At 42.6% G+C, this 25,082-nt stretch overlaps 1 protein-coding gene across 4 annotated transcripts in view; it reads right to left on the bottom strand.

Annotated features, from left to right (window-relative positions):
- TLK2 (tousled like kinase 2) overlaps window positions 1–25,082 on the bottom strand; it is a 108,730-nt gene that overhangs the window by 37,128 nt on the left and 46,520 nt on the right. For 3 of the 4 annotated variants that reach the window (XM_040989460.1, XM_040989459.1, XM_040989458.1), the window contains 4 exons: window positions 11,852–11,947; window positions 10,623–10,715; window positions 6,103–6,213; window positions 4,055–4,191 (listed from right to left, as the gene is read on the bottom strand). In XM_040989460.1, coding sequence (XP_040845394.1) covers window positions 4,055–4,191; window positions 6,103–6,213; window positions 10,623–10,715; window positions 11,852–11,947 — 437 coding nt within the window. The remainder of the gene's footprint in view (window positions 1–4,054; window positions 4,192–6,102; window positions 6,214–10,622; window positions 10,716–11,851; window positions 11,948–25,082) is intronic. The other variant, XM_040989461.1, reaches the window with a different exon arrangement.

Raw genomic sequence — 25,082 nt, 5'->3', positions numbered from 1 at the left:
CAGCTGAGGAACAACCCAGCTCTGCCACTGTGGTCATTTGGCAGTGAACCAGGAGATGGAAGATCTTTCACTCTCCGTCTCTCTGACATTCAAGTAAGTAAATAAATAAATAAACAAATAAACCATTTTTAAAAAGAAAGAAAAGAATTTCTTAAAGATCACCAGAGGTTGACTTACTCTGCATTAATAGCTGTAAAATGGATTACCCTGTTTTGGATCAGATAACAAAGGGTTCACCAGAAACTGCTTTGTAATGGTACAGTGCCCTTGTGCGTTACAGTACCTGGGTGCTATGACAAGCCTCTGAGGCTCAGTTAGTCTTTCTCATAACCCACATAGTAACAATCACTGTTTTGAACGTGGGTCAAATCTCAATAATGCCATCTGCCTAGATATGAAGGAAGTCTTAGCAAAGAAGTTTTATTGTTTTGCCACTGAGACTTATTTAAATAAAAAAACTGCATATAACACATAACATTACTTTTTTTTTAAAGGTTTATTTATTTATTGGAAAGTCAGATATACAGAGAGGAGGAGAGACAAAAAGGAAGATCTTCTGTCCGATGAGTCACTCCCCAAGTGGCCGCAATGGCTGATGCTATGCCAATCTGAAGCCAGGATCCAGGAACTTCTTCTGCGTATCCCACATGGGAGCAGGGTCCCAGTGGTCTGGGCCGTCCTCAACTGCTTTCCCAGGCCACAAGCAGGGAGCTGGATGGGAAGTGGAGCTGCCAGGATTAGAACCGGCGCCCATATGGGATCCCAGTGGCGTTCAAGGTGAGGACTTCAGCTGCTAGGCCACGCTGCCGGACCCATACATTATTTTTTCAGAGCTATAAAGCAAGCTACTTTTTAAAGAGGTTCAAACATAGTATGGAATGGAAAACTCACTAATTCAGGCCCAAAATATTACAAATCTGATACAATTTTCTTCACGAGACAATAAATTTAAGTTTTAGGGAATCAAAGATCACTCAAAAGGATTCAGAGAACAAAGTCACTTGATATCCAACTCCAATTGATACGTCTTGAGCTTTGTCTGTTCCCCTAAGACACAGTACCACCTATATACATCAAATCATTTGGCATGTTGTGGAGTTCCTTATGCAGAGAACTGTATGAAGTTATCAGATATAGTCTTTCAGGACTGAGGAATTTCCATTTCGGGCCCGGCAGCGTGGCCTAGCAGCTGAAGTCCTCGCCTTGAATGCGCCAGGATCCCATATGGGCGCTGGTTCTAATCCCGGCAGCTCCACTTCCGATCCAGCTCCCTGCCTGTGGCCTGGGAAAGCAGCTGAGGACAGCTCAAAGCTTTGGGACCCTGCACCCACGCGGGAAACCCGGAGGAGGTTTCTGGTTCCCGGCTTCGGATTGGCACAGTACCAGCCGTTGCAGCCGAGCTTGGGGAGTGAATCATCGGATGCAAGATCTTCCTCTCTGTCTCTCCTCTCTGTATATCTGACTTTGTAATAAAAATAAATGTTAAAAAAATTTCCACTTCTGCATTCAAACTAAGAAACAGAATCGATTAAAGGCAAAATGTTAGGAAGTAAAATAACTACAACAGACAGCAGCCAGAAATGGCCTTGCAGGAGAAGAGATGGACATTTCAGCATTTGTGACTGAACCACAAGAAAGGTGCTACCTCCCTACAAGGAACAACACTCGGGTTTCATCAACACAGCCAAAATTTTTCTGATGATGGCTATGGCTCTACAGCAGCTCTTACTTCATATTCCATACCCGTGTTAAGAATCCCAGAACTATGTGAACATCAGATATTTATAGAGTAAAACTATAAAATACTGATCCTTTCAGAAAAAAATCACTTCCCAAGAAGAAGGACACTTTGCATCTCTAAAGGCCGTGATCGTTTCGAGTCCACGGAAAACACTGCCGTGGGATGGAGAGCACTGTGGGGGCTGGCAGGAACCATACCAGTGCGGTCAGTGCAGGCTACTGCTTCACCACAATGAGAACCAAAGCTTTACCTCCCTCTGATCCCAGCCTACCACATGTGGCACTGGACACTGTGTCATGTTTAGAGTGATTCCCATGTCCAGGTGGAGTGTGTTGCTCTGCTGTCCCCAATCACCTACACCCGAGCCTCCAGCGGACACTGAGCCTCTGGCCCTGGCCCAGCTCAACAGCCTGCGCTTTACCTTTAGGGTATTTTATGATTTAACATCTGCTGCTTCTTTTAAAAACATTCTTTTTAGTTTTATTTTGAAAGGCAGAGAGACATAGACACACATGTAAAAACAGAAATCTATCTGCTGGTTTACTCTCCAAATACCTACAGCAGCCAAGGCTGGGCCAAGCTAAAGCCAGAACCCAACAACTCCATCTGGTTCTGGTAAGTGAGCTGTGAACCAAGAACGTGAGCCAGAGTGTTCACCAGCAGAACCAGGGCTGGAACCCAGACACTCCAATGTGGAACGGGGGTGATTCAAACATCTGAACCGGCGGGCCACGCAGTTGCCCAAACAGCCTCCTCTTACATCAAAACGCACAGGTCTGAATTACCCTTGTGACTTCAAATAAGTTGGAAGCCAAGTTGTACATACAAAACAATGACTACGGAGGTGTGATCCAGAGCTTAATTTAAACAACGTTACAAATAGCATCAATATCTGTTCTTTTCATTCAGACATACATTTTATCTATGCCCTACATCCATCAAGTCATACTCAGCAAGCTACTTTAACTTGGAAAAACAGATAGAAAAGTGGTCTATGAAATCTGCATCTCACCAAGATCTACAAACTAAAAGTCTAATAGCCTATGATTACAACTACAATGTCCTAAATGACAGTGTCAGATAGAAATGACTCAACAAATAACTACAGGGGCCAGTGTGATGACTCAAATGGCTAACCCTCTGCCTCCAAGCACTGGCATCCCATATGTACGCCACATCAGGTATTACCTGCTCCTCTTCCCTTCCAGCTCAACTGCTTGTGGTCAAAAGGGCAGCAGAGGATGGCGCAAAGCTTTTGGGACCCTGTACCTACATGAGAGAGCTCAAGAGGCTCTTGGATCGAGATCAGCTCAGCTCTGGCTATTGTGTCATTTGAGGAGTAAATCAGTGGGCAAAATGACCAGAGCTAAGCTGATGTGAAGCCAGGACCCAGGAGCCAGGAGCTTCTTCTGGGTCTCCTACACGGATACAGGGTTCCATCCTCTACTGCTTTCCCAGGTCCTAAGAAGGGAGCTGGATGGGAAGTAGAGTACCTGGGACACAAACTGGCGCCCATGTGGGATCTCAGTGAGGAAAAGGTGCAGGTCTAACCACTGAGCCGTGGAATCGGACCCAAAAATAAATAACCTATAACCTCAAAATTAAAAAAAAAAAAAAAGAGGCTTAGGGACGTGTCCTGAAAGGTTGTTCCATGGTTTCATACTTAATGCAGAAAATTCTTCCTTAGGTCCTTGCCTACTGCATTTTTCCAGGGATCTAGAATAAAATGCTAAACAAACTCATTAACAAAATATATCACATAACTTAAAAGAGCTCAAGTCACGTTTCCTTCCTTGAATTGTTTTCTTTTAGCTTTAAAGTAGAATTTTTAAGATTTTTTTTTTTGAAAGGCAGAGTTACAATGAAGACAGAAAGATCTTTCATTCCCTGGTTCATTCCCCTCAAACGGCCAAAACAGAGCTGAGCCGATCGAAAGCCAGGAGCCAAGAGTTTTGGGGTCTCCCACGTGGACGCAGCAGCCCAAGGATGTGAGACAGCCTCCACTGCTTTCCCACATCATAAGCAGGGAGCTGGACTGGAAGAGGAGCAGCCGGGACACACTGGCACCCACATGAGATGGTGGTGCTTATAGGTGGAGGATTAATCTGTTGAGTCACCACATGCCGACCCTAAACTTAAAATTTTTATTTCTCAAGATTTCTGGTTCAAATTTTTCAGGAATTTACTTCATTATATTTTTTCAATGCATGTGGTGACTTAAAAAAATAAAAGATGACTATTTCTAGAAAACTAAATATTTATAGGAAACTAAATATCCAAACCAACTTGTCAGTTCACTATATAATCACTTACTTGATAAGGTTCTGGAAAGCATAACCATCTGTCCACTGCTCAGTAAAAGAGGCCCCATGTCGGACAGTAGTAAAATGGCCCAATCTCAAGCGGTCTTGCATGCTCTTATCTCTACATGCCATCTTCTCTTGTTTGGACTTAAAGGGAAAGGATTTTAAAAAAAGGATTAAGCACCAATGAAAGTGGAGAAAGACATTTACTTATAAGCATAAAATTTAAGATCATCAGAGAAAATTATCAGAATAATCAGCACTAACTGCTTAGATGAGATACCATTCCTATTCAGAGTGAACAGGACAGCAGGGCAGTGGATTCTCCTGGGAAGGTATTTCTGATATGGCTGGTTTTTTTAGATCTTGCAGTTCAGCATCTCATACTGTTTCCCTGTTTTCGGCTTTTCTCTTCCAATCTATTCTAAAGATCTCCTGTCACTGCATTTTCTCAAAACATCACTATACTTTATTCCAATTTAATGCCCCAAATTTTCCAAGGTTCTTTGGAGTCAAACTTTGAATCTTGACATGAGAATGAAGTTCATGAGCTGAAAATGATGTTCACCTGCCCACAGAACAGCTACTCTAGGGCGTCTCAGCCTACTCCTAGCACAGTGTTTATTATTCAGCAAATATTCTAAAAAAAATGTCTGGGGCAGGAATGTAAAAGTGCTAAGCTATGGAATTTGCAGAGAAACATTTATTAGTCTACTTGATAATAAATTATAATTTAAAATACAAACTTCAATAACAAATTTGAGGGACAAGAACAAATTATTATAAGAAATAGTGATAAGAAAGAGTGCCATGGGAAACTCTAGGAAAGAAGTCAAAAGTTTTTCTCTCACGAAAGCTATTCACACCTGTAGATTTTATTCACACCTGTAGATTTTCTTGCCTAGAACATCAGTTCCTTCCTCCTTGAAGCTTTCTCCCGCAGCTCCCTGCCTTCGCGGCACCTTTCCTGATATTCCTGACTCACACTCTAGCCTCACAAGCTTCCTCATGCATGTGAACGTGTCTCCTCCTCCTCCCACGTCACGCACACTGTTAGCCCACGAAGAGCAGAAGCTGTGAATCAAGTTTCTTAGATCCACGCACACTGCTGTTACGTAAGCAGAGCAGGAGGCCAGCCCCTTTTATTGCTGAGTAGTTCATAAATTCACGGTATGAACATGTCACAATTTCTACGTACCCACGGATGGCTAGGTCAATACACCTGAGAAGTTGTTGGTTTGGGAATTCTGTAAATAAGATTCCAATAATACTCTACTACAAGACCTTCTGTGGACATTTTCTTTCACTTCTCTTGGGTAAATACCAGGAACAGAACTGAATCATAGGATGGGCATATATTTAAGCCAATGAGACGGCCTCAAAATTTTCTAACGTGGCTATAGCACTCTACATTCCCCCGAGTATAAGAAATCAGCCTGCCATGCATTTCCAACACTCGGCATCACTAGTCTTTCTACTTTTACTCATTCTCCAGGGTAAGTAACACTGTCTCACTATGGTGAAAGCGACAGTGATGCTGACAATCTTTTCAAAGTTTCAAGAAACAGTTAATAAAGACTTTTAAAGGAAAGCTGCAATTGATCAGTTACTGTAAGAGAGGAGACATCAAGCACATAAAAGTAATGCTATATGACAACTGGTTTTTTAAAGCACAAAGCATTTAATTATCACCTTCTTATATTCATGTTACTCCAAATACTATCTTTTAAATGGAAACACTTCACTAATGTTAAAAGTTTGCAATAGGATACTCATTTCAATTGACAGGATAAATAAAAGTTAGGTAACACCCCAAATAAACAATGCTGGGACATCTTCACCTTCATCCTCTAAGCAATGCAGCCAGAAAGTACGTCCCAAGTTATCACTGTGGATGAGTGACCCCGTGTTAACGTGAAGACTTCTGTCAAACCAGAACCAATTTCCAAAAAGCTCTTTTACATACCACCATCTCTGGAAATAAAAACTAAGGAGCCACAAAACAACACAAACTAAGCTTTGTGTGAGACAGAGGTGAAGCCACCAATTATCACTGACCTTTTCTATAAGGAGTTTCTTACTCATTGTTACACATCTATTTAATCGTTCCTTGTATTTCTCTAGCATCTTTTGCTGCTCATCAATCTGCCGTCTCAAATCACAGTTGACCTTCAATGAAAAACAGTTTTTAGTTAGCTCCGAGAAAGATTCCTGCAAGGGCAGTCATCCAGAGACACAGGAAACATTTCAGCTATGGTTAAATCTAAAACAAAACTTGGCCTGAGAGACTAAGTATGTTTATAAAAGGTAAATAAAGATTCCCTTTCCTTTATTAAATGATCATCTATTCACTCATGATGAAATCTGTTACCAAAGTCAGCATGTTTATCTACTCATCATACTTGTTTTTCCCAATAATCAGATAATTCTGCACATCATAAGATACCCAAGTCAACACAAATTAAAAAATCTTTAAAAACATACAATGAGAGTTTAAAATAGAGTAATAAAGCACTTACAAAAAACTACAGAATTTTAAAAGCATAATAGCCTTTATGTTAAATTTTTATGATTCTCATTTCCAAAGAAAAAGAAACATGAATTTACATAAATGTTCCTCCCCAGAGAAAGCAGGCACACACCCATGCCACACACGGCAGAACTAACAAACAAGTCCCTGGTTCAAAAATGCCAGAATGTAAACATATGGTTAATTTAGTTGTGGTCAAAAACCTACAGGATTGGTTAAATACTTTGAAAAATATAAGGCTCCCAAAATAACAGAGAAGGAAAGAACCACTAACCCAAGGTCAAATTTGACTTGCAACTTCTGAATTTATTCTTTTTGTGTTAAGCAAAAGATTTTTATCCTCTCAGCAAATAATGCCACATCATGATAAACTACCTTGAATTAGGATTTTAAAAAACGGTTGCTTTCCAATGAAATGAAATTGCTTCTCTAACAGTTACAAAGCACAATGCAAAATATTATGGGGCCCTCAAATTTTGAGACATCTACCTTCATTTTTCAAGTAACTTGTATAAAATAGTTTCTATCATCAAATATTTCTGTTATGTGCATCAGCACAAAATTTTTATTGGTTTTTCTTATAGAATTCTAATGATTGCATTATTCGGAACAAAATGTAACAATATTTGGGTAATGAGACAATCCAATATTATATCAAAAAACTTATAAGCCAAATATGATTATAGCAAAGTCAGTATACCTTTGGAAAGTGGGTACTCCCCTGAAATTTGTAACCACACGTATGAAATCAACCAAACTCTGGGACACTGCTTGATAGTTAAAATATCCTGAATTTACGTGAGTGCAGCTAGCTAGAAGCTTTCAATGCAGCATATCCAGTATCTCACTAACATGGGAAAGCCTCAATGACTGACTCATGTTTGCCGGAAGACGATACAAAGAGCTGAGGTCGTTTCTCACTTCGTATCCTCCAAAACAGAAGAATCACTTCTAATCAACTTGAAAATATGGCAGCTGCCCTTTGGGATCTTCCAAGTAAAGACAATTGGAAACAAACACTTCTTGAAATGCAAAAAGCAATGGTGAGTATATGTTTTTTAGCAGCCAAGATGCTGCTTGGTTCAGCCACATCCCACACTGGAAAAACTGAGTTTAAATCCCAGCTCCATTCCTAATTCCAACATCCTGCCAGTGTGTGTCCTGGGAAGCAATGAATAACGGCTCTGGTACTTGGCAGCTTTCACACATGTAAGAGGCATGGATTGAGTTCAGGTTTTTCACGTACTTTGTCTTAAAAATCATAAGACAGGCAATGAAAGACAAAGATGAGAGGCCATCTTTTTCAGCCCAGCACGGCCAGTTCAGACAAAAATTTACCACATACTGGTACATGGCTGAGAGCATTTTATATGCACAGGCTACCTCATTATAAATCTCTGACAACTGTGGCCAGGATTGCCGTGCGGCAGGCCCAGCTGCCCCCTGTGATGCTAGCACCCCATATGAGCACCAGTTCAAGTTCCAGCTGCTCCACTTCCAATCCAGCTGCTAGCTGATGACCTAGAAAATCAAAGGAGCACGACCCAAGTCCTTCGTGCTTACAGTCCCTTGGGAGACCCAGAAGAAGCTCCTGGCTCTTGGCTTTGGACTGGCCTAGCTCCAGTCATTGGTGCCATTTGGAGAGTGAACCAGCAGATGGAAGACCAACCCCCTGGAATTCAGACTTTTAAATAAGTAAATCTTTACACTTGATCTTGGCCAAAAAGCTGAGAAATGATCAAATAAATAAATCTTTAAGATACAAAAAAAATCATTGGTAATTATTCAATCAGCAATCAAAATGAACAAAAGCAAAAGTAACACCAACTCCAACTTACATGTGTTTATTATATATATCGGTAACGTATACATTATTCTAATATATATTAATGCTAACAATAAAAGCTGTGCAACAGCTACTGAGCTATACACACAGTTCTTATTCAAAGATAAAAAATGAAAATAATTGATTCAAAAACCACGTGATATGCAATAAACAATAGAAAATGTACTGAAGGCATTGTTTAATGAGACTTAGAAACACAGGGTGGGCATTTGGCCTAGCAGTTGAGACGCTCACAGCCCCCTGTGGAGTGCTGGGTTCAATGCCCACCTCAAGGCTCCCAATTCCAGTTTCCTAACACAGACATGGTCAGCAATGGTAGATGGTTCAGGTAACTGACTTTCTGTCACCCATGAGGCAGACTTGGAGAAAGTTCTTAGCTCCCAGGTTTTAGGCTCAGTTCAGCCATGGCTGTGGCAGGTATCTGAGGAATGAACCAACACATGGGAGAGATTTCTATGCTGTCTGCTTTCTCTCTCTCTGCCTCTCAAATAAATAAATCAATTTCAAAAGGACTCATTAAAAAGAGACATAAAATATTATAATTGTAAGAAAGAGAACAGAGATCCAAACTAGAAAGGGAAGAAGCCATCATTATCTGGGGCTGATGGTATGGTACAGTAACTTAAGCCTCTGCCTAAAGAGCTGGCATCCCATGTGTGAGCCGGTTTAAGTACAATAAGAAAAACCAATGAAAAATAACAATTACAAACAAAAAGAAAAAAGAAATACAAAAACAAACAAACAGAAAAAAGAACAAGCAATGCCAGCGAGGTTGCCACCCCTCATCCTGCATCTTGACACCCCTGAAGAGTACAGGGTCAAGCTGAAATAACTTTTTGGAAAAAAGGAAAGTCAAACTTTTATCTTCTATATCAGTGGGAAAGATAAAAATACTAGCCAATCTAAATATTAGTATTCATTTATATATGCATGTATATAATATTGTAAATGGTCCAAAAAATTACTGAAAGCAAATATACCAAATGTTTTATTTCAGATAGAGCATTATGGATGATGCGGATGATATATTTTTCTGTATTTCTAAATTTATTACAAGAAGTATGTATAACTTTAATAATAGGAAACAATACATTCATTTTACCTTTTGGAAAAAATGATTGAGTCATACAGAACTACATGTTCAAAATATATATTTTTAATGACATGGTATAAATTTAAGAGTTATCATTTCAGGCTATTTTTAATTTTCTTCTGTCAGTATAAAGCATTTTCACATGCTTTAATGTTTGGTTATTTTCAGTTACTTGAAAGGCAGAGAGGGAGATCTTCTATCTGCTGGTTTACTCTGCAAATTCCTGCAACAGGCAGGGTTGGTCCAGGCGAGCCAGGAGCCAGAACCCCATCGAGGTCTATCATGCAGGTGGCAGGACTCGAGCAGCTGGACGAGAAGACCAGCAGCCAGGACTTAAACAGCTACTCTGAGACGGAAAGAAGGCATCCCACAGCAGCTTAACATCCAATCGACAAAAAAAACCTTTAAGTTATAACAGGCATGCTTGAAAACAGCTTCTAAAACTCAGTGAATTCGCAGGGACAGAAAAACATGTTATGCTTATTCTTACAGATTCAGATAAAATACACACCTATCTATTTTTCTAGAATAAATTAAAATATTGGGGGCAGTGCAGATGAAAAAAAATCTGTTTCTCCTTCTCTTGCTGTAACTTTGCCTTTCAAATAAATAGATATTTTTTTTAAAAAAAAGTTAACTATTAAAATACCGCAGAACAGGGTGGTATTATTTATTTGAAAGGCAGAGAGAAAAAAAAAAGAGATCTTTTATCCACTGGTTCCTTCCCCAAGTGCTTGCAAGAGTTAGGGCTGGGCCAAGCGGAAGCCAGGGGCCAAGGCTGCCCCCAGGACTCCCGGCACCAGGACCATCCTCTGCTCCCTCTCAGGATACATAAACAGAGAGTGCCAGGACTCGAACCAGCAGTACAATACGGGATGTGGTGTCTTAAGTAGCATCTCAACCCAATTTGCCACAATGCCCCAAGCCAAACATACTGTTTGAAACATAGATATGACCCAGGTCCCTACATCTTCTTCCACATTAAAGCCACATACACAAAAGTTTATTACTGCTATGTAGTTACAGAATTTGTTTCTACAATGTGCGAACATAATCGAAGTATATATGATGCTTAGTATAAAACCTCCTTACCACATCTTGGTACTTACTCTTAATAAATCATCTATTCTTCCCTCTTTCTTCTCTAAGTCAGAATTCTTACTGTTTTCTAATGCAGATATCTTTTCTATTGTGAGGTCAGACTAGAGACAAAAATCAAAACAAACTTAGGATTAGTCTCAAAATACTATTTCATCACATCTTTCTCATTGCTTTTCTGAAAAATGCACCTGCTAATTCAAATAGCCTAGAATCAAATGGCTCAAAAAAAACATCAAATTTGCTTTTCTCATCTCACTCTTCATATTCCAGTTAGACTTGTACTCAAAGACATGTTTATCTGGGAAACAAATACATGAAATCTCAACCTACTGTGCATTGAACACAGAAACACATCACTGCAGAAGTAACTTTGAAAAGAATTTAAAGTAGGACCTATACCTCAAAAGAACAAACATGCTGCCATCTAGTGGAAAGAGAGAGCAATCAGGGCTAAGAAGCTCTTGGGAGTGTGCACCTGCCGAAGTTAGCCCGAGTGCTTAACGCCTGGTGATGACTAAACAAAATTAAAATCTGCACCAGAAAACTTGCAAGATTTAGGAAATTCTAGGTTGCCAAGTATCCTGTCATAAAGACAAAATAGACAAGTGCTGAAAGAGACTATGAGAGGCTCAGCATTATAAAATCCAGAAAGAGCCAGTGTGTTTTTCAGATACAGTCCTCAGATTCTCAAATTCAAGTTTCTGAAGCCTATTTAAAGAGGAAATTGTGTTGTAATGCCACTTTTAAAGAAATTTAGTGAGATCTTGCCAAAAAACAAACAAATACAAGGAATAAATTACTTTCATAAAGCAGAGTATTTATGAAATGCCTCCTGCAAGCATTATCCTTAATAAGCATTTTGTAATATTATCTGAGATGATCAGAATCAACCTAATTTTGATGATAATATCTACTAAAGAAAGCTAATATGCAGGAAGACAAAGTGTAAGCTGCAAAGCTAAGGTTTGTATCCAGACTAGAAGTATTTTTTTCTTCATCACCAAACTCAATAAAAGTTATTTCTGCTGCACTATGACAGGCAAGATGAAAAGCATCAGGAAGTTAAAGCACCTTTCAAAGGACCATAACTACTCACCAGTGACTTACAGATACACACACAAATAGTGAGGTGAGTCAGAGTGACAAAGGGAAACAAGTGGGAGAACCGCAGAGCGTCAGGTGGTCAGCATGCACTCCCAAGCAGGTCTCACCTACCGCCTACGGACCACGGACCTACCTGGGTCTGTCGGTGCTGGATGGAGATCTGCTTTTGGGAGCTGCAGGAGTGCTCTGTGTTGCCAGATCCCGTGGAAGAGGGACTGTTTTGCTGAGCCTACAAGAAAGGTACACTACTAGTCACAGGAAGGTTTTGCATCTTTCTCCACGAATATGTGTGTGAATCCAAATGATTATCTCTAAAAAACACATTCCTGCTCACAGTCAGAAGTCAGGGCCATGCGATCAAAAGGAAAATAAAGCAAGTCAAACATGAGACTCAATGGCCAGACAGTGGTTGAGGCTGTGTTTGTGTTAATGACTTTTAAAGTATCAAATGTTTAAAGGTTTCTAAATACGTAAGCTACGGAAAATGAAGAACTATTCCTATAATAACTTGGCTTCTCTACTCATGTTTCTGTACATTTGTGTTAGAAAAGGCCAGTGAAGCTCCCAGTGCCTAGGGAACACAAAAGTCTGCAAGCCATTATTGCAAATAATCCCCAACCCAGGTGCATTTCCAATATTGTCACTTGCCAACTAGCTATCATAAGGCATTTTAAAATTTGTTAGGTTTGGGCCCAGAGCAATGGTTCAATTGGTTAATTCTCCCCTTGCAAGCCCTGGGATCTCATGTGGGTGCTGGTTCACACCCGGGCTGCTCCACTTCCCACCCAGCTCCTTAGCAATGGCCTGGGAAAACAGCAGGGTATGGACAAAAGCTTTGGAACCTTGCACCCGCATGAGTGACCTGGAAGATGCTTCTGGTCCCTGGCTTCAGAACAACTTAGCTCTGGCCATTATGGCCATTTGGCAAGTGAACCAGTGGATGGAAGATCTCGCCTTCTCTCTGTACATCTGCCTTGCCAATAAAAATAAATCTTCAAAACTTATTAGCTTTTACCCGACTATTCCGGAATATACAATTCTCACATTCTCAATCCTTTTTTATTTATTTTTAAAGTGCTTTTTAAAAAGATTTATTTATTTTTATTGGAAAGGCAGATATGCAGAGAGAAGGAGAGACAGAGAAGAAGATCTTCCATCCAATGATTCACTCCCCAAGTGACCACAAAGGCCAGAGCTAAGCCAATCTGAAGCCAGAAACCAGGAGCTTGTTCCGGGTCTCCCACACGGGTGCAAGGTCCCAAGGCTCTGGGCCGTCCTTGACTGTTTTCCCAGGCCACAAGCAGGGAGCTGCATGGGAAGCAGGGCTGCCAAGATTAGAACCAGTGTCCATATGAGAACCCACTGTGTGCAAGGTGAGGATTTTGGCGGCCAGGTAATCGTGCCGAGCCCCTTTTTAAAAAGCAAGATATAATTACATACTGAATACAGTATAAACAACTGCAGTTGTAACTAAGAATAACTAGTAAATATTAGATATTTTGAGGGTAATGGGATAACAGAAATACAGTTCTGCTATCTCAACAGAGACTGTACTATTATATATAAATGAACTTTTTCTGGTGGTTTCTGCATAATCCATAGTGATATCGGTATTATCACCATCTACAGAACTATTACTGCAAGCAAAAGGTTTCACTGTGACATAACAAGTGCTCTTTAAAAATCCAGGTAAGGAAGCTGCCATTATTGTTATTATTAGTTCATTTACAGATAAAGAAAATGCAAAGCAAGAACAGTAAGCAGGTCCCAGAGCTAACATGTGAGGGGCTCAGCACTGGAGCTGTGTGCAAGCACACCGCTCGCTGTCAACGACACAGCCTACTAACGCGGCAGGCTGCGAGCAAACTAAGCACTTCACATACGGGATTTCACGGAAGGCTCACGATACATGGTAGGCAGATTCTAAACCCAAGTTTCATGTACTAATCCACTATCTACTTAATGAGCATACCTTACGTCTAGATTCATAAGGAATTTACTTTCAAAAGGTAAAGAGGTTTCACTAAACTTAAGAACTACGCTGATTATTTGTTTCATAAAAGTAAAATCAGCTTGGTGTCAGTGTGGTGGCACAGCAAGCTAATCCTCTGTCTGTGGCACTGGCATCCTACATAGATGCTGATTCTAGTCCTGGCTGCTCCACTTCCTGACCAGCTCCCTGCCAATGCACCCGGGAAAGCAGAGAAAAACAGCCCAATCTCTTGGGCCCCTGCACTCACATGGGAGACTCAAGAAGAAGCTCCCGGCTCCCAGATTCACACCTGTTCAGCTCCGACCATTGCTGCCATTTTGGGGAGTGAACCCTTCTCTCACTGTTACCTGGACTTCAGTTAAAACAAATAAATCTTCAAAAAGAAAAAAAAAAAAAGTAAAAGCAGTTTGTAATTCAGGACAACAAACAAGCTGGATCTCCTAAGATTCTAATGAGATGTAGAGTTTTTCAAGATGAAATCATAATAATAGGAATTTTTAAAAACTACATAAAAAACATACGGTCAATAGAAGTTCAGGTCCACTGAGCTTTCTCTTGCAAATTAATGTGTCTGGAGTCTGTGACTTTCGACTTCATGATAAGGCATTAAACCATATCTCTAATTTACAAATATAATAGACATATAGATACTTTAAAAATTAAAAAGTGGACCCAGTGCAATGGCTCAACTGGCTAATCTTCCCTGTGTATACATCAACATCCCCCATGGGTGCCAGTTCCTATCCCGGCTGCTTCACTTCCCATCGAGCTCCCTGCCTGTGACCTGGGAAAGTGGTGGAGGACGGCCCAAAACTTTAGCACCATGCCCACGCCCTGCTGTTTGATGTGGTTCCTGCCTGCAGTTTCTGCTAATGAACAGCCCGGGAGGAGCACGTGACAACCCAAGTAGTTGAGAACCAGCCACCCGCACAGCTTCCTGAAAACTGGCGTCAGCCACAGCGTGGGGACATGGCGGACATCAGGGAGAATGGGGTGTCTCACTGTGTTTCTTCCTTCTTTCTCTCTTTGTGGCTTTCAATTAATATAGAAAGAAGTCCTGTACTTCAAAATACACCATCAAGAAAGCAAACTGTCATCAAATAGAATCAAAGGAAACTTACAATTCATATTTATCAGAAGAATGTGCCAGGCAAAGGGGAGAGGAGGAAGAGATTTCCCATCTGCTGGGTAACTCCCCAAACCGTTGCAACAGCAATGCTGGGCAAGGCTGAAGCCAAGAGCACAAAACGCCACCGAGGCACGCCGTGTGGGAGGATGGGGCCCAAGCACCCGATGACGTTCTGCTGCTTTCCTAAACACGTTAGTAGAAAGCAGGATCAGAAGTAGAGCAGCCTGGACACAAACCAACTGTGATCCTGCAGGCTGCTGTGCGGGCAGCAGCTTAACTTGCTGCACAACACTGGTCCCTATGTGGTTTTTTGTTTTGTTTCGTTTTGTCTGTTTTCTTAAGACTTACTTTTATTTGAAACATTTACAAAGAGAAGGAAAGCCAGAGAGAGAGAGATTTTCCATCTGCTGATTCACGCCCCAAACGGCTGCAACAGCAATAGCAAGGCTGGTTCAAAGCCAGAAGCCTGGAGCTTTGGGGTCTTCCCCATGGGAGCATCCTTCCACGTAGGCCATACCTCACTGCTTGGCCAGGTGCCTTAGGTGGGAGCTGCATTGGAAATGGAATTGCAAGGACATGAGCCAACAACCATATGGGATGCTGGCGGTAGCAGGTGGAAGGATATGTGCTGTCCCTGGAATTTTTTTTTTAAGATTTATTTATTTTGGGCCCGGCGCAATAGCATAGTGGTTAAGGCCCTGGCCTTCAACACGCTGGGATCCCATATGGGCACCGGTTCTAATCCCAGCGGCCCAGCTTCCCATCTAGCTCCCTGCTTGTGACCTGGGAAAGCAGTCGAGGATGGCCCAAAGCCTTGGGACCCTGCATCCACGTGGGAGACCCAGAAGAGCTCCTAGCTCCTGGCTTCAGATTGGCTCAGCTCCATCCGTTGCAGCCACTTTAGAAGTGAACCATCAGACAGAAGATCTTCCTCTCTGTCTCTCCTCCTCTGCATATCTGCCTTTCCAATAAAAATAAATAAATCTTTAAAAAAATTATTTTTATTACAAAGTCAGATTTACAGAGAAGCAGAAACAGTGAGAAAGATCTTCTATCTGTTGATTCACTCCCCAAGTGGCAGCACTGACCACAAGGTAATGGCAGCAGGGCAGAGCCAGGGCCAAGCCTGAGAGATCCCCTCAAGGCGTACTTACCACGAGGGGTGAGACCTCTTGGGCCTAGGAAAGCCCAGGACTCGCTCACTGAGTGGCAATGGTGGCTGTAGCCAGGGTCCCAAGCATTGAGTCTGACCTGGCTCAGGTACCCCCACCAGCAGCAGCTATACTACTGGAAGCTCCCACCACCCAAGCCCCACAGCCAACTTTAAAAGTAAAATTAAAAAAAAAAAAGAAAAGAAAAGATCGTCAATTGAGTTAAAGGAACAAAGCTGAAAATGAAAGACTCAATATTATTTTAATTATTATAGTAATGCAAATCAAGTAAGGTATCATTTTACAATGATCAGGATGGTTACAATTTTAAAAATGCTGACAATAATACTACAAGGATTTGAAGAAACTGGAATATACTGTTACTTGGAATGTAAAACAGCGAAGTTGCTATGGCAAGCAATTTAGCAAAATCCTTAAAAACAGTTCCATATGGCCCAGCAACTTCCAGTATGCCCCACATGAGAATATACGCCTATGCCAGCACACATCAAGAACGAACATTATTTATGTCGTGGGGTTGGGGTGGGGAAAACCACTGCTAAAGTCCACCAACTGACAAAGGGAAAACTAAAAGTGGTATCTAAATGACTGCAATTGCTAACATACGTTCACGCAAATCCATGGGGTCACCGCCTATGATTGGTATCAGTTGCCATTTGAAGAAATATTAAACCAACTCCCCAGCTGAAATATTAAAATTTTGGAGCTAGCAATGTGGCATTCCAGGCAAGTCTCTGCGTGTGGCACCAGCACCTCAGTCACCAGTTGGAGTCCCTGCTGCTCCACTTCTGACTCAGCTCCTGATAAAGTGCCTGGGAAAGCGGTGGTGGCAGGCCAAACTCGCTGCATCCCTTCCGTCAGTTGGAGACCTGGACAAAGCTCCTGCCTCCTACGTTCAGAGCAGCCCAGTCCCAGCCATTTCAGTCATTTGGGGAATGAACCAGAGGATGAAGATTTCTCCCTCTCAACCTTTATAACTCTGCTCTTTAAATGAATAACAAATTTTTTTAAAGTCTAAATAAATAGATAAATTTTAAAAAGGAGGGCTAGCACTCTGGTATAACAGGTAAAGCCACTGCGTGCTGATACTGGCATCCCATGTAGGCAGCAAATCACATCCTACCTGCTCCATTTCTGCCACCCGTTAATGGCCTGGGAAAATAGGGAAAGATGGTCCAAGTACTTGAGCCCTGCATGCATGTGAGAGACCTGGAGGAAACTCCCGGCACCTGGGTTCAGCCACTGTGGCCATCTAGAGTGTGAATCAGCAGTTGGAAGATATCTCTATGCCTCCCTCTTTTTCTGTAACTCTGACCTTCAAATAAAAATTATCTTTCAAAAACATTCAGAAAAAAAATTCAGCAGTGGTGGGTCAGGCATGTGAAGAAGAGCCCCTGCTTCACTGGCCTATCTTGGCTGCTGAGAGAAAGGCGCAGCACACCTCTGGTTGCTTTTTAAGCAGCCGGCACCATCTTGGCTCCCTGGGAGCCAGTACACCCATTGGGTGGCAGGCTTTGCCCACTGGCCACCTGCCGATGAACTCTGGGGACTTGGGGATGACGAATTAGTGCCTAGGGACATCCATGAATATGGACACGGCATGTGTAAGTGAGGAATGAATCCTCGGGGACACCTAACAACAGAGCCACTGTACTGGCTGGTAAGTGAGCGGACTGAGACCTGGTGGTATGGAGGGGAGAGAATGGGACATCTGTATGGGTCAGACTGATGTATTACCCCACATGGGAGTCCTGAGATGGGACTGTTAACACAGAGCATCACTGACCACCATCACTGACCACCATACTCCATACCACACAAAAGCTATGGCTGAGGGCCTGTCTAGCAGAGCTAGATCCCAGTACCTGACTGAGTGTTGGAACAGTGGACAAGTAACACTAGGCAGGGCCATGACACTAACCAACACACAAAAGAACCAGGTCTGGGAATAGATTCTATGGGGGATAAGTGGGCCCAACCCTATGGAAACACAAGTCTCGCTGATTAGCTCAAGAGTTGGGTGGCGACTGGCTGAACTAGATGTGAACACAGAACCTGCCAACACTTACAGGTACTGGGACTGAGAATAGGCTGGGCAGGTCCAAGCTGCAGCACCTGCATGTGCATCCTAAAACAGGGTATAGGGCAGGCCAGCCCGCAACATCCTGTTGTTGATTTTGTATTGTGGCTTTTCATTTAAGAGGGATATGTAGTGACTGAGTAATGGAGACTCTCATGTCCAGATGTGAGGATGCAGTGCAGTGTACATCACTACATCCAGATCAAAAGATGGGTTACTAATGAAACTATTAGCTGTATCTAACAATAGGAAGCTGGAGACTCTGCCATTGTCCATGTCTGCAATGATGTACACGTGACTGTTTATGAAGAGCTATGCTATAGTAATAATATAGGGGAATTTGGGGAGTGGAGAGGAAATCCTAGGGTCTATGGAACTGTGTCATAGAATGATGGTGATAATTTTAAAAGAAGTTAAAATAAAATTTCAAAGAAAATTCAGCAGTGGATTAAAAAAAAAAAAGCACCTGGCAGGGTAGCCTAGTGGCTAATGTCCTCGCCTTGCAAGCACCGGAATTTCATATGGGCGCCAGTTCATGTCCCAGCTACTCCACTTCCCACGTAGCTCCCTGCTTGTGAATTGGGAAAGCCGTAGAGGATGACTGGGGGCCTTGGAACCCTGCACCTGCATGGGAGACCTGGAAAAAGCTCCTGGTTCCTGGCTTCGGATCAACTCAGCTCTGGCCGTTGTAGCCACTTGGGGAGTGAACCAGCTAGTGGAAGATTTTTCTCTCTGTAAATCTGACTTTGCAATAACAAAATAATTAAAAAGTAAAAAGAAAGAAAGGAAACAACAAATTAGGGTCAAGGTGTTGTAGCTTGATGAGGTAAAGTTGCCCCTTTGATGATGACTGACTGGTGTGACCCGACTTGCTGCTCATGTGTCTTCGAGGCAGCCAAGACTTACAAGGACATTTGGGGCTTACACAAGACAGAACTCCCAAGCGAATTATTGCGTTATCTTCCCACTGCTTATTCAAGTGCATCAGCAAGGAGCTGCAATGGAAGCAGGGCAGCCAGGAATCAAACAAGTGCCCATATCGGATATGGTGCTGCAAGCACTGGCTTAACCAGCTAAACTCCAGCGCTTGTGCTTAGTTATGTATATATAAATAATATATAAATGTATAAAACTTGAGAAAAAGAAAACAAACTACTTTTGTTTTAATTCAACCTTTTGAATGTCTGTATAATGTTAAAAGAAATAGTTTTTAGGGAATAACAGTCATGACATTAAGAAAAGCATAGCCAATAGACCTTGAAAACAAGAACTTCCATTCCAGCAGAAGTGATTCAGGGGGTCCAGTCCAATGGCCTATCAGCTAAATCCTAGCCTTGCATGTACCAGCATCACATATGGACACAAGTTCATACCTGGCTACTCCACTTCCCACTCAGCTCCCTGCTTGTGGCCTGGGAAAGCCACAATGAATATGGCCAAAAGCCTTGGGACTCTACCCATATGGGAGACCTGAAGAAGCTTCTGGCTGTTGGCTTTGGATTGGCTCAGCTTTGGCCACGGGAACCACTTCAGGAGTAAAACAGTGGATGTAAGATCTTTCTCTTTCTGTATTTCCTTCTCTATATATATATACCTTTCCAATAAAAAATAAGTAATTCAAGACCCAGCATGCTGCCCTCACAAGCAGCGGGACCCCAGCTTCTCCGTTTCCCATCCGGCTCCCTGCTTATGTTCTGAGAAAGCAGTAAAGGACTTTAGCCACTAGGCCACTGTGCCAAGTCCCAAGTCCCAAGACCACTTTAAAGACTTTGGAACTGAGAGGTGGTCTGACTAAATTTATCTTTTAATATCAGAACTGCTTTGTTGAGAATAGATTACAAGAAACTAAACTTTTAAGGGTAAATCAGGAAGGTTTATTGATGGTTCTGGATTTAGAATAAAAACAGAGAAAGAACTACACCAAGGTTTTTAGCTAAAAATGAGAAGGACAGAGCTAACAATTACTCAGATTTAGAAGGCTCTGAGACAAAAAGTGTTTTGTTTGTTTCAGTGGGGGACAGACTGCAGAGTTCAGTTTGTTAGGTTTCATATAGGTCAGGGGTTATGACACAGTGGGTTAAGCCACTACTTGTGGCACAGGCATCCCGTGCTGGAGTGCTGGTTCCAGTCCTAGGTGCTTCACTTGCAATCTAGCTTCATCCTAGTGCATCCAGAAAGGCAATGAAAGATGATCCAAGTAATGGTCAACTGTAACCCATGTGGGAGACCCAGAGGTGATTTCTGGCTCCTTGACTTCATCCTGACTCAGCCCTTCTTATTGTGGCCACTTAAGGAGTGAACTGGGTTAATGGAAAATATGTTTCTTTATGTGTCACTCTACCTTTAAAATAAAGAAAGAAATCTTTTTAAAAAAACTGATATGGGGGCCCGGCGCAATGGCGCAGTGGTTAAGGTCCTCGCCTTGCACTCCCAGGATCCCATATGGGCGCCGGTTCTAATCCCGGCAGCCCCGCTTCCCATCCAGCTCCCTGCTTGTGGCCTGGGAAAGCAGTCAAGGACAGCCCAAAGCTTTGGGACCCTGCACCCGCGTGGGAGACCCGGAAGAGGCTCTTGGCTTCGAACCGGCATAGCATCAGCTGTTGCGCTCCCCAGAGTGAATCATCGGATGGAAGATCTTCCTCTGTCTCTCCTCTCTGTATATCCGCCTTTCCAATAAAAATAAAATAAATCTTAAAAAAGAAACTGATATGACTATAGGCATAAGCAAGAAAAATCAAAAGATCAGAAGCCAAGTGAAGAATGCTGCTTGAGTAGCAGAGATCAGCATTGGCGGATTAGATGCATTCTGAGAACTGATCATTGCAGTTAACTGACAACGTCAACGTAGATCACATCCTTTAGAAAAGCGGCTTTCAGGTTTGCAATTATAAGCAATGTCTCAATAAACATCTTTGTATAGCTTTATGGGGCTGGAACTTCTGAAGCAAAGAATATGTTAACACATAACAGAGATATATTACTTATTTGTTCGAATGGCTGCACCAATTTATAGCCAATATAAAACTGTTCCCCAAACTATCATCTATAGTAAGAATTACTAAATTCACTAATCCTTGAAAATATGATAGATCAAAAGTATTTTTGTTTTATTTTGCATTTTATTATGGCCAAAATTGAGTTTTGTACAGTCTGATTCTATTTCCCCCTAAAAAACCATCTGCTTATTTTGCCAGGAAACTTGCTGTCTTGTCTACTAATTCACATCTATTTTTTCTTAATATCACACTCACTTCTTTTTTATACTAACAAGATTCTATCTATAATAACCAAGAGGCAATGAAAACCAGAACTGTATTGCAACCTTTGGTTTTGCACACTGTCTCCAAGTTCCCGTTTTGAACATGACCAGCCCGCCCCTCCCTGTCGGGTGACATCAATCCAGCAATGGCGTCCACAGGTCCCCTGGGAACTGAGTAAGTGCACATTCACGTGCTCACTGTCCAGTCTTCATGCCCATACATGACAGCACAGGTTTGCAAGGAGAATTAAGTTCTTGCTGACCAAAATCTGGGTATTTAGGTATCCATCCCCATGTGAGCATTTAGGAGCTATTCGTAGAAGAATCCAAAGGAAATCCCTCAAGTGAAAAAGCTAGAGTTCTATTAACTTATTATTATAACTTTTTGAGATGCACAGACAGAAAAATCAGCCTCCATCTACTGATTCATTTTCTAAGTGTGCACAATGATTGAGACTGAGCTGGGTTAAAGCTCAGTGTGATGAACTCCGAATCTAAGTCTCCACCAACCAGAGTTACCACCGGCTGCCTCCCAGGAACTGCATTAACAAGAGGCTGCAACTGCAAGTTGCATGACTAAAACCCACGAGCCTGAGCCAAGATGCAGGTGTCCTAACTAGCAGCTCAGCACCAGGAAAAAGGTCCACCCCACGAAGCAGCTTTGAAAAGGCAATCAATGAACCAAAGGACAAATACTCTCTTACTTATCTAAGATTCTGTCTGGGAACATCTGGCGGAAGACAATAATTTGACAAGAACCAGTGATTAAGTACACAATGACACACACACATTCTATGATGATACAATACAGAACTGCTTCACAGCCACAGAAGCTACGCAATACTACAGTCAGACCCTCCTACAATATTAGCCAGCTGTGCCATTTACATTTCTTTATTTATCCACTTTTACTTATTGGAAAAGCAGAATGACTAAAAAGAGATTTAAAGAGAAAAAAGAGAGGTCTTGCACCTATTTCACTCCCAAATGAACCAGCAGATGGAAGATCTTTCTGTCTATCCTTTTCTCTGTAAATCTGTCTTTCCAAAAACATGAATAAACTAAGAAAAGCAGCAGTAAAGGTAGAGGCAGGATTCAATTCCAGGCATTCTAATAGAGGATGTGGGCAGTACAGTTGTAAATTGATAAACATGTGGTGCCAACACATCCTCCCAATTTCTCCCACTTTCAAAATAACGGCTTTTCTTTGCCATCCACGGACAGAATCATACTGGCTCTATTTAAGAGGTTTATCCATTGATGATTAAAACATCAAATTCATTTTATATTTTGAGACCAAGCTAGAATAAATATAAGTATTCCTAATAAAGCACAATGGTTTCCTATCTAGCCGATTACTTTCTTTCGCTAAAACGCCTGCACTATTTTTACTGCCTTTTTGAATGTACTTGCATGTTAACTATAAATCCAGACAGTAGAAAGAGGGAAAATGAACAAGTCAGAGGAAAAAATGCACAGAGGTAGCTTTAGCTCTGAAGAGGACTCTAAAAATGGGAAGAACAGAGCAACGGGTGCTCCCATACTTTGTCCCATCATCGGCAAAAACAGATAGGTAACAGAAACCAAGAAAAAGAATATCTTTTGATTCAAGCTGCATTATAATTTGGCAAATAAAAAATAGAGTCAAACTTTGATAAAACTTGAATACTCGTTTTTTGAAGAAGGAGACGGAGAGAATAAGAGGAGCCAGCACCTTAACAAACATTCCTAGAGAATATGATGGTACCAGCACTCCAGATGGTGAGGTCAGCACGCAGGCAGGCAAGCACATGGGGAGGCCGGGGTGCAGTTTACCGGCTCAACTAGCTAATTCTCCAACTGCAAGCTCCAGAACTCGTAAGGATACCGGTTCTTGTGCTAATTGCTCTACTTCCCATTCAGCTCACTCCTTATGTACGGCCTGGGAAAGCAGCATCACTTGGCACAATGCCTTGGGACCCAGCACCTGTGTGAGAGACCTTAAAGAAGCTCCTGCCTCCTGCTTTCTGCCTGGCTCAGCTCTGGCTATTGTGGTCATTTGGTGAGTGAGCAAATGGATGGAAGGTCTTTCTCTCTTCTCTCTGTAAATCTGCCTTTCCTATAAAAATAAATCTTAAATTGGAAAAAAAAAAATAACATGTGGGTAGAGGAAACCTGTGGGCCTGCTGCAGGATGAACATTTTCCTGTTAAAACTGTTTTGCCCTCACAAAACCCACGGGCAAATGCACAATCAGCTGCTGGGATCAAACCTGGTAGGGGAACTTGGAGAACTCCCTCATAGGTCACAGCTACCACTGGAGAGCAAGAGTGGGAGCTAGGGACAGGCCAGGCCAGGCTGGGTGGGTCTGGCTAGACCAGTGCATAGCACACAATGACACAGGTGAGAGTCAGGACAGGGGGCAGGCCAGGTCAGGCTGGACTGCAACATCCACCAATTCACATGAGGACTGGAGCCAGGATGGGCTAGGCTGCTGCACCCAGTGGCGAGAGCTGGCATGGTGGCAGGCCTCACTGAGCCAGGCTATGTTACTACCTTCTGGTGAATGCTGAGACTGGGGATGGGCCATCTCAAAATGGGCTACAGCTCCCGTTCACACATGTGATACCTGGGGGTTAGGAGTAAGCCTGGTAGGGGAGCCTCAGAGGACACCCCTGCTGGGCCACAGCTTCCACTGGTGAATGTGAGAGCTGGGACTTTGGATAGGCTGATCCAGGAAGGGCTGTAACACCCATCAGCTAGCAATTGAATGGTTCTGGGGGCAGGCTAGGCTGGGTCAGGCTACTGCCCCCACAGGCACAAGTGAAAGCTGGAATGGCTCTGGGCCAGCTGGGCTAGGCCACAGCATCACCTGGCAAGAGCCAGGACGGGGTACAATTCATGTTAAGTTGAACTGCAGTAACCTCTGGCAGGTACAAGATCCGGGATTGGGGGCAGGGCCAGATAAGGAACTGTGGGGATTCTACTGTTGGGCTGCTGTTCCTTCTGGTGAGCATGAGAGCTAGTGCCGGGGGAAGCCAATGCTTGTCAGGATGGGAGCAGCCACCAGCACACATGTGGACTGAGTCTGGGGATGGGCCAGGCTGATACGCTGCAGCACTCATGGGTGTAAACAAGAGGAAGACAGGATGTGGAAGAGACTGGGCTGGATCACAGCCTAGCTCTGGCCCTTCCAATCACTTGGGGAGTGAATCAGTGTATGGGAGATCTTTATCTCTCCTTCTTCTCTGTAAATCTGCCTGTCCAATAAAAAAATAAATTAATTAAATAAATCTTTAAAAAAAAAGGCCAATCCCTATCCACAGGGACTGACGTACTTTTACAGAAAGCAGTAGCCTCCTCTCCTGGAGACAGAAAAAAAAAGAACTGAGACATTTGTCCCACCCACCTTTCTCCATGCTTGATTTGTCCCAACCAGAGGACATGCATCCTTCACAACTATGCAAAACATATTAGGAATAAGGTAAAAAAATAAATAAAAGGGGCCCAGGACTACAGCCTAATGGCTAAATTCTCACCTTGTATACGCCAGGATCCCACAAGGACATTGGTTCATGTCCTGGCTGTTCCATTTCCCACCCAGCTCCCTGCTTGTGACCTGGGAAAGCAGTAGAGGACGGCCCAAGTTCTTTGGGACCCTGCACCTGCATGGGAGACCTGGAAGAAGCGTCTGGCTTCAGATCAGCTCAGTTCCAGCCACTGCAATCACCTGGGAACCAGCAGACGGAAGAT

The sequence above is a fragment of the Ochotona curzoniae genome, unplaced genomic scaffold, assembly GCF_017591425.1.
Source record: "Ochotona curzoniae isolate NIBS_2020 unplaced genomic scaffold, NIBS_Ocur_1.0 contig_523, whole genome shotgun sequence".
NCBI classification, from domain to species: Eukaryota; Metazoa; Chordata; class Mammalia; order Lagomorpha; family Ochotonidae; genus Ochotona; species Ochotona curzoniae.
Note: the sequence above shows the minus strand (reverse complement) of the source record. Positions and strands in the feature narration are given on the sequence as shown.